Genomic DNA, 10,117 nt, shown 5'->3' on the forward strand with positions numbered 1-10,117 from the left:
GGGCGAGGGAAGTTGAGGGGGGCGTGGAAAGGGTAAGGGGTTTTGGGTCACGCTGTAGAAGGTCAGTAACGTAAATCTTCTCATCGCCTTATCTGCTGTCCTTTGCTCTTGTTTGTTTTTTAATTCCACAGGCTCATAAAAGCTAACAACCTGTTAACATAATATGCATAATAATCTCTGTAAGGACATGTAAGGACATGTGACGTCCTTGCCAAGACAGAAACTACTTAGTGATGGGAAAATAGTTTAAAAAAAACTTTTAGGTTCTGCAAGTAACAAACAGAACAAGAAAATTAGGTTCACATTAGTGGAAGATGCAGTCTATCTGAACATCTTAAATATGGCCTACCCAAAATGGTTTTCACCTCCTGGGATGATTGTAGCAGCAGTTCCAATCAACCCATTCACTGGGTGTCTGATAAGCCATCTTTAGTCCTTTTAGAAAATAAATTGGTGCTTTTCAAAATCCATCCAATTTCTATCTTTTGGCCTAAAATCAATTCAGTGAACAGATAGTCATTCAGTAGTGATCATTTATTAGAAATGTCTGTCCATGCAATGCATTGATGAAGTGAACATCTGTCAGGGGCTCAAGGATAACTGTGATACACTGGAATAATTAATCTTTACTCAACTAAAGGTGCATAACAACAATGTGAAAGAACACTCAAATACTACCAGTAAAAATCCTGCCTTCAAGTAAAAGCACATGCTGATAACAGAAAAGTATTATCAGCAAAGTGAAAGCAGTGGTTCTGCAGACAAAATGTCCCCTGTGAGTGATATATTATAAAATAAGATGTTATTAGATTTTATATACCGATGCATCAATACATAAGCAGCATTTTACTGCTTATAACTGCTCAAGGTGAAGCTGGTTGGAACTACTTTATATGCAGTTAGCTGTAATCCAGGTATGGCCAGATTATGAGACAATGGGCACCTGGGCACAGACAAGCAAAAGGCCGCACCACATCTCCTACATAGGATTGTAGGATTAGGATTAATTTTGTGTCTTTTTTTGTCTCACTTTATAGTAATTTTGTGTCTCTTTCTAGATGTTTTGTGGAACTTTGTAGTCATTGTGTGTCTTTTCGTAGTCTTTTGTGTCTCTTTGAGGCAATTTTGTGTATTTTTTGGTCGTTTTGTTTCACTGTGTAGTCATTTTGTGCCTCTTTGTGGTTTTGTGTTGCTTTGTAGTTATTATGTATCTTTCTGTAGTCTTTTGAGTCTCTTTGAGGTCATTTTGTATGTGTTTTGGTCATTCCATGCTGCTTTGTGCCCCTTTATGTTAATTTTGTGCCTTTTAGTTGTTTTGTGTATGTTTGTAGTCATTTTATGTCTCTTTGTGGTAGTTTTGTCTTTCATTGTAGTAATTTTGTGTCTTTTTTTAGTCTTGTGTGTCTCTGAGTTATTTTGTGTCTTTTTTGTCTCACTTTGTATTAATTTTGTGTCTCTTTCTAGATGTTTTGTGGAGCTTTGTATTAATTGTGCATCTTTTTGTTGTCTTTTGTGTCTCCTTGACACAATTTTGTGTCTTTTTTGGTCATTTTGTGTGGCTTTGAAGTCATTTTGTGCCACTCTGTGTCTGTTTTTGATTGTTTTTGTGTTCGTGTGTAGTCTTTTTGTGTCTTTTTTTTTTTTTTTTTCACTTTGTAGTCATTTTGTGTCTCTTTCCGGACACACTGTTATTTTGTATCTGCTGTCAAATTGCTCACCTAAGCACAAACAATGTTTTCTGATCCGACACCCTGAAGTGACTGCTGCCACACCTATTGATCCACAATATACATGCTCTCTCACGCAAATACTGTATTGTAATGCATGTTAACATGTATTAATGGATAAAGCTTGAAATATTCCATATTTTTCTTACTGTCAAGTAATCCCATTTATAGACCAAAAGCAATGATATTTTACTTCTGAAATCCAGTTTACAAGCCATTTCATTTCAAATGTACCTCATCTGCCGTGGTTCTCTAATATATTTAATTAATTAAGTTCTTTGAAATCAGCTCTGAGCAGTTCTCCATCAAAGTCAGGTTGTGGAACTTGATTTTATTAAAATCCTCACATACAATGGCATTAATTTAAAAAAGCATTTTTCCCCACTCTGTACCTCGTTCAATTGAATCCAAATTATATGTCTTTTTATTGCTGGTTAGACTATAAATGGTAGTATCAGACCTTAAAAAGACATGCCAATCAAATACCACTACATTCATCAGGGTTCTCTCTACATCTTACATGTCTTTTGAATTTTTTTTATGTGTTTATGGTGCCACCTCCACTGTCTCCATCTGTGGACTGCCACAGAGCTGTGCTGCAGCATCTTATCATGCTCCTTTCAGTTGATCACAGAGCACTGAGAGGAGAAATACACCCTGGGCTATTCATGTATCTGTGTAGCTGAGTGTGTTGTCTGGGCCTGAGAGTTAGTGACTTTGTGGATGCCAAGACACAGCGAGCATCTGTAGAGCACCAGAGGGTAATGCATGCCTTGTCTCAGGTGGACAGCGGGAGGGAGTGTGTGTTGCACTTTCAGAGTAGAGAGCCTGGCAATTTCATGCTCCTTGGCGCGTACAGCACTCACCCAGGTGCAATGCACTGTGAAGCTGGAGGAAGAATGGGGCATTAGGAGATTAAGAAGCAAACACAACTTCTCCAATAAGGCAGCTTTTTATTTATTTATTTAGGGGTGACATGAAAGTATGGTCAAGGAGTTGAAGGCTTTAAGAAGTTTAGATGCTGAATGTTTTAGATTTGGTTCAGCAGTTTGCACCAACACACACGCGAACACAGTTAAGAGCCCTCATCTTACGGATAAGTTATATGACTTCCTGTGTATCAGAAGAATCTCAGATTTGATTGTACCACATAGATTTGGATAAATATCCCAAGAATGGACAGAGAACCAAAGACATTAGTGTTTTAAATTCCGCTGTTTATGCATGCATGTCTTTCAAATTTACACCTAAATTCATGAGACTGATGATTCTCATATGACTGCCATTTGTCTTGGTCCAGACCTTGGAATCTGCCCAGACCACTGAGTTGACTTATTCGTCTGGCATTGTGACATAAAACAGTGGTTTCTCAGTTGAAATTAAAAAACGCCTAGTGAGTGCTACAGGGGGCCTAATGATGTTGTCATGCAACCAGTGAGGGGTAAAAACAATGGCGAGCGCTATAGACAAGATAGACGCTGCTAATGAGGCTGGTCTAAACCAGTGGGCCTAATTCACCAATATACTGTATGTGTAGAAACGTTCTTACTCTGCACATAAAATAATTATGCACACAAAATTACCATTGGATTCATGATGTTATCACCATGCATATGTTGGTGAATCAGGATCATTCTAAACTGACAGGAGCATACCCGCAATCTGCCATCAGCTTAATGCCAAGCACCCATTTCTCTCTATCAGGAAATAAGTTTGCCTAGATATGTGTCATGGAGAAAGTGGTGAAGTTGTTTCTATGCACATATGAATGCCCTGACACACCAACGTCAGACTGACAGCTAGCATCTGTGAATATAATGGCAGTCATAAACGCCTAATTAACCATTCGTCACTCTCTGCAAACATGTTCAAACATGTCAGTGTCTGATGTGCTGTCTGCTGAAGGTATGGACTGTAATATCTTCCAGCAAGGTTAGATGTGCCACCTTAACAGCTGCTTTAATATTTTTAATATACCCTTCATACCTATTAATAGGCTACCAATTAACAAGTTGGCTACCAATGAACATTTGCGCAATTTCTATGCAATAAAAACTGAGAGACTCCATCCAGCTCTGATGTTGATGTCGCCATGTTGTTACCGGCTTCTTCTTCTGTTACGCATTTAATGCTATTCGACATGCGCAGAGCACCTAGGCCAATTTGGGTACGATTGACTGTATACATGCAGGAGTAATTTGACTTCCAATTGCATTATCTGGTTGTGATCGTCTGAATGTGAGAAATTTAATTTGGGGCAATTTCAGTCATACTTACATGTTCACATGTATTTTAAAAATCCGGTTTTAGTCGGACTAACACAATAATTCGATTTTCTCTAATGTCATGTAAACGTTATTAGTGTCATTGTCAACAAGGTCAGAGAGATGAAAACGTGAGAAGATGGAGGTGGTGATAATAAAGATAATGATAGCAAAAGGTGAATATAAGGTGGTCTCTCGTGACGTCAGGCAGGTAGAAAAGGGGAGGGAGCAGCCAGGCTCTGTGCTGGGCTCTCTGTCCTTTCTCTTGGCCGTAGCAGGGAGCTTTTCTGGCAGAGAATTACAGTGTGGAGAGTCAAGGAGCTGGTACATTTTCCAGGGGAGATGCGTGTGGCTTGTGTTGCCACACAGCTGGTGTGTCCCGGGTGTCAGAAGCTGACTAGTGCTCTGTGGGGGGGCTCGGGCTTGGGCTCCATATTTTATGTGATGATCTTGGACAGGCTAGGTTGGGCTTAACCTTAACTGGGTTAGTTTGGTTCAGTTTGTAATTTCTTTTAATATAATAATTATGTTGTTTGTAGAATCTTTGTATTTTCATTACCTTAGAATGAGCTGGAGTCTGCCATGTTACACTGCCATGTTTCTACAATAGCCCAGATCAGACAAGCCAAACACTGGCTCTAGAAAGGACGGTTTGCGTTGTTGTGTTGTCATGTTGGCCAACATAGTTAATATCCCCTTTGCGATGAGCAGTGTTAGCAAAACATCTATTTCTTAACATGAAACTACTGTATTCAGTGTTTTTATGTGCTAGTAGCTGCGGATAGCTTAGCTACCCTGAAAAACCTCTTGAATGTCTGGATCTTAAGTTATCAGAGAAAAAAGGTGAGCACACATCAGCAGGTGCTAGATTAGCTCTACTTTGATGAGTTAAGCAGTGTTGGAGAAACACTGATTTGTAACCTGAAACTATTGTGTATTTTTACCTATTTTGATCACCTGGTCCATTTGTTTTGGAGAGGAAGAGACCTCTGCAGATAATTTGACTCCTGGTGAAAACCTCTCGAAACTAGAATAAATTTCAGCTGGTTGCAATCTGCACTCTTCGCTGCTAGAATACACTAAATCCCCTTAAATCTTTCACACTGGACATTTAAAACGTCTGGGAAACAGGTATGTTGGCATGTATGGACTTAAAATGATGTTAGATTCAGACAGATACACTGGTCTCTAGTCTAGTCTAGTTAGAATAAATCAAATCCCCCTCTACCAAATCAGTTAGACTGCATGCATGTCCTAACTGTGTCCTCCTCTGGAAAACTGCTTTCCAAATGACAGTTTCTGAAGTCCCTTCAGGAGCTGATGGCAAATTACATCCGTCTATTTTTCTAAAAGAAAATTGGCTGTGAAACAAAAAACACTAACCTAATGTTAGGATTACAAGACTAATGTTTATCAAACTTCAAACTTCTGACCACGCTCCAAATTCTCCATGCAACACCCAATTTCAAAAATATACTGTAGTGTCCTTGAATTGAAAACAGCAGCAGACTGTTTATGGCCTCCATCCTGTTGCTTCAAGTAGAGCAGCCCACAATGCATTGCTGACTACAGTACCAAACCGTTTCACATGTATCCAGTATTCAGACTCATCTCGCGTGACCTTGAATTTGTTAATAAGCCTTTGTTTATCTCTCATACCGCCACAGTAAACAAAGAATCTAAAAAAAAAACATTCTTGATGATCTGAAGAAATCAGGGTCAACATTCAACAACAGCAAAACTATGTCAATATATCCTTTTATGAACCCTCACACAACTCATGCAGTATAATCCAAGTCTCCTTTATCCAGTTGTACGCTCAGTACTTCCCAAACATATGCATTTTCATTATAACCTCACTATATAAAACACTTCTGTCTGACTAGTGTGCCCTGAGCATGCCTGTGCACGTGTGTGTGCGAACTTCGCATGAGCAGAGTTCAAATGCACATCGGTCGTGTGCCAGACTGCTTGTACTGATGTGTTTTAAATTGTAAGGTTTTAGTGGAAATGCATGTGTTTGGGAAGTACTAGTCCTACGACTGGATAATACTGGAAAAATATCAGGAACTGTAATATCCTTTGATTCACTGAAACCTGGCTAAATCCTGGACAGCACCATTCAACCAGGAAGCTCTTTATCTATCTGCAAATCTGACAGAGCAGAGGAATCTAGCGAGACAAGGAGAGGAGGCATGTGCTTTACAGTGAATAAGGACTGGTGTGACGGTGAGAATGTGAGGGTGCTGTCTTGTTCCTGCCATGGATCACTGCTATACGCTGTTCAGAGGTGGTTTTAGTGCAGTGCCATGTTCAGGAGCATGTGGCCATATTGTTGAGCTGATGGGATCACCTTTCACTGGAGTTGTGCCTTGTATAACTCCATGTTACAAATGATTGATTGATTGATTGAAAGTCACAGAAGGAAACAGACATGACTGACAAAACATGGAGTAAATTGAAAATTCACAGCCCAGAGACCAAGCAGCATATCTGTCAAACTACACTTCTAAAAGCTGCTTCAGGAAATGAGTGAAGGCTTAGATCAGCAAATGTATTTTATTGTACATTTACAAAACAACAAGAGTACAAAAAGTCAGTCCACAGACATTTTTTTGTTTGTTTTGGAAGGAGTATATGCAAATTTTATCTCACAACTGCAGCAAACAGTCCCTCAGACGATGAGTGGAGGGGACGAGGGAAGAGCGGGGGGGGTTACAATCAAACTTTTATAAAGCCTGTCTGTCTGCTGGCACAACGTTTTGCTGCAGAGAAACCAAAGGAAACATAGAAAAGTATGACATTCTTAGCGGACTAGATGGGTGCAGGGATCCCGGTGGGAAAGCGCTCAGGCTGGGGCGTCCTTCCGGGAGCGAGAACCCACTCATTTTGGCTTTTCTGACCGCCCCTCTCGACCAGCAAACACACTTTGTGCTTCATATTTTCTGTTGTTTTGCCATCACAACAAGAGAGTGCAACAGTAGTTAATGCTTTTTCCAAAAAGTATACATTTTGACAAAAAGGTTGGCACATTCAAGAAGACATGAGCTTTTTTATAATAACAGACTTTTTTTACATTGTTTTTTTTTTTTTTTTAATCCTCATAAATACAATATACGTCTCTTTCCCTGTATCCAGAGCCCACAAAAGAACAGTACAGACACAGGTATTTACAAATCAAGGGAGAGGAATGAACTCGATTGCTCATAAATAATCATAGTAATACCAAAAAACATGATGTAAAGTCCGTTGTTGCTTTCTTTCACAGCAATGACACAGAGTCAAATGTCCTGAAACACAAAACTTTTTCTCTTGTCCGGCTCAGTGTGTCCATGGTGGAAAGATGGTGGTTGATGGAGGCATCGAAGGTACACTGACAGTCACTGGTGTTCTTATCTCATTTCCTGCGGAGAGAGAAATATTTTAACACCAATAAAAAGTCAAACTGTTACATAAAACATGGTGTGATAAGTTTTGATTTTGATCAGTCAAGGCAGTTGTCAGCTCATCATAGTTATTATATGACAGGTAGCAATAAGCTGGGAGCAGATGGCAATAGAAGACTCATTCTGGGCATGGTTTTGAATCACAATTGGTCAGTTTTGTCAAGAGGGAGTCAAGACTGCTTTGTCATCAGGTGAGGACTTCAATCCCCATTTCCCAATGACGATAATACACTTTGTCTCCCAAAACAGCATTTATAGGCTTTGACACACCAAGCCGACGGTCGGCCATTGGTCAGTATCAGGCTGTCAGTGAGCACCTGTTGCCCTAGATTTTGCAGTCTGACCTGCACCGTTGGCCCTCGTTGGCCCATGTCTGTTTTTTTTTTTTGCCCGATACCTAATGTTGAATCTGCTTTAGAGCTGATGGAGCCTGTCGGTGAATAAAATCACTCTGATTGGCAGTTCAGCTCAGAGCACGAGAAAAGAAATGGAAATGAGGAAAGTAAACAAAAGGTTAAAGTCAAGATGGAGTGAAATTGAATCAAACTTGTCACATAAGGTAACATTATTTTTTTTAGTCGCTGAAGTTTTCAGCAGAAACAGTTCGTAATTGTTTGTGCTATTGTTTACTAGCACACAGTAAGTATAATTTCTTCTTTCAATGTCATGTTGAGTTTTTAATGTGCTAACTGGCTAACTAGTGTCCGGATTCAGTCCTGTCAGTCCTCTGATTTCCCCTTTTCAATGACCAAGACTACCGCCCCCTGCTGGTGTGGAGAGTTATTTCCTCTCTTTCAGGGGTAGAAGGTACCCTGAAAGAGAGGCTGTAGGCAGTTGGCTGTAGTCTTTGCAGTGTGTTCATGTGCAACTTTTTGGGCGAGACACAGGTGATGTAAAAATGACTCAGCCTCCGTCGATGTTGATTTTGCATTTTTGGACTTTAAGATTAACTGCACACTGTTTACTGCTTCTTAATAGTAGCTTTTCACGGTGTTCCTGGGATGCTCAAACAATTTAAAGTAATGTGGTGTATTTCTGTAAGCTATGCTATATATCAAATAAACCTGAATTACTAATTTTAAATGTCAAAAAGAAATGCTTTATACTTGGAATCAATCAATGTGAAACTAAAGTTGTGGAGTAAACAGTCTCTCTGCCTTTTATAATTCATGTTCCTTGAGTATATAAACCGATATTTTGATATGGGAGCTGTTGTTAAATGCAGACCCCTATGAATTCAATTCTTTCTTTGTTTTGTGATTCTTTGTTTACTGTGGAGGCATGTGAGAACAACAAAGTTTTGTATTGCCTACCAGTGATTCTATATTTGATATGCCCCCTCTGTACACATGTGTATTGTGTCCCCAGCCTCAGAGCTGATGTAACAGAGCCAAGGATGCAACAACCGCCTGGTTGTCCACCTGGGTCAAAGGGCAAAGATAGCAGTCAGCAGCACCACAGGAAGACGGGGTAACCTAATCCAGGCTTCCTGTAGAAACACCTAAACTTTACTGCAGAGCTTTCATGTCCCCAGCAAGGCGTGAAAAGGCCAGTAAGGGTCAGTTGGGGGGTGAGGTGTTCCTTACTGCTCCACAGGGGGGTGACCCGAGAGGCACAAGATATAAGGGAGCTCTATGTGTGTATGTGTTGAGAGCAAGTGAAAAGAGCAATTGTGTGTGAGTGTGTCACTTTTACAATATGCCTTGCTACATTCCCATGTCAGATGTGTGTTGAGGTCAGCGTGGATTGACCCGTGACAGGGCCATCCTTTCTCTCTCTCCACACACAGGCAGCTTTATGATGACGCCTCAGGTTACATGCATTAAACTTAACAACTCCAGCACTAAAGGAAAGCATCAAAGCTTCTACACTGTCCATTTCTCATAAACCTACCCTTATGAAGGCCAACTTAGTTTAGTTTCTTTACCTCTCAAAGTAAAGTCTAATGGTTTGCTTATAACCTCTTTGGTAGTTGCTCTATGGCAATTTAACTTTGGAGGATCCTCTTGCCCAAAAGTAAAGTAAAAGCAGTGGTGCAAGTAACTACATTTATTAACTAACTAGTAACTAATAAACTCAGATTTCAACTTTTTATACTACTTCTGTCCAGTGAAAACCATGTCCCAATTTGGAGATTCTGAATTTGATATTTTGTGATAAACTGAGGGATTAAGTCTTCTTTATGGGTTTAAATCCTCCTATTTCTGAAGATCAGTAAAATATTTTAAAAGGCTTCCCAGCTGGCCACCAATGCTGTTAGATGTTGAAATTTGATTGTATTTAGGTTTCTTTATATTAAATTCAGACAAAACTGAAGTTATTGTTCAGAAACCACCTCAGAAACTCTCGATGTAAAGATATAGTTTCTCTAGATGGCAGTGCTTTGGACTCTAGTCCTCGGAGTAATATTCAATTAAGATTTGTCTTTTATTTTTCATTTAAAACAAACCTCGCGGACTGCACTTTTTCATCTGCATAATATTGTGAAAATTAGGCCTATCCTGACCTGAAAAGATGCAGAAAAATTGGTCCACCCTTTTGTTACCTCTAGACATGATTACTGTAACTCTCTATTATCAGGTAGCTCTAATAAGTCTTTAAAAACTCTCCAGCTAATTCAGAATGCAGCAGCACGTGTACTAACAGGAACTAAGAAACGAGATCATATTTCTCCTGTTTT

At 39.7% G+C, this 10,117-nt stretch overlaps 1 protein-coding gene across 8 annotated transcripts in view; it reads right to left on the bottom strand.

Annotated features, from left to right (window-relative positions):
- Window positions 1-6,538: 6,538 nt before the first annotated feature.
- The window catches only part of robo3 (roundabout, axon guidance receptor, homolog 3 (Drosophila)), a 210,884-nt gene continuing 207,305 nt past the window's right edge, over window positions 6,539-10,117 (bottom strand). For all 8 annotated transcript variants that reach the window (XM_050035341.1, XM_050035327.1, XM_050035309.1 and 5 more), the window contains one exon: window positions 6,539-7,395. In XM_050035341.1, the coding sequence (XP_049891298.1) occupies window positions 7,384-7,395 (12 nt within the window). In that variant the 3' untranslated portion in view covers window positions 6,539-7,383. The remainder of the gene's footprint in view (window positions 7,396-10,117) is intronic.

This window comes from Epinephelus moara, chromosome 3, assembly GCF_006386435.1.
Source record: "Epinephelus moara isolate mb chromosome 3, YSFRI_EMoa_1.0, whole genome shotgun sequence".
Lineage (NCBI taxonomy): Eukaryota > Metazoa > Chordata > Actinopteri > Perciformes > Serranidae > Epinephelus > Epinephelus moara.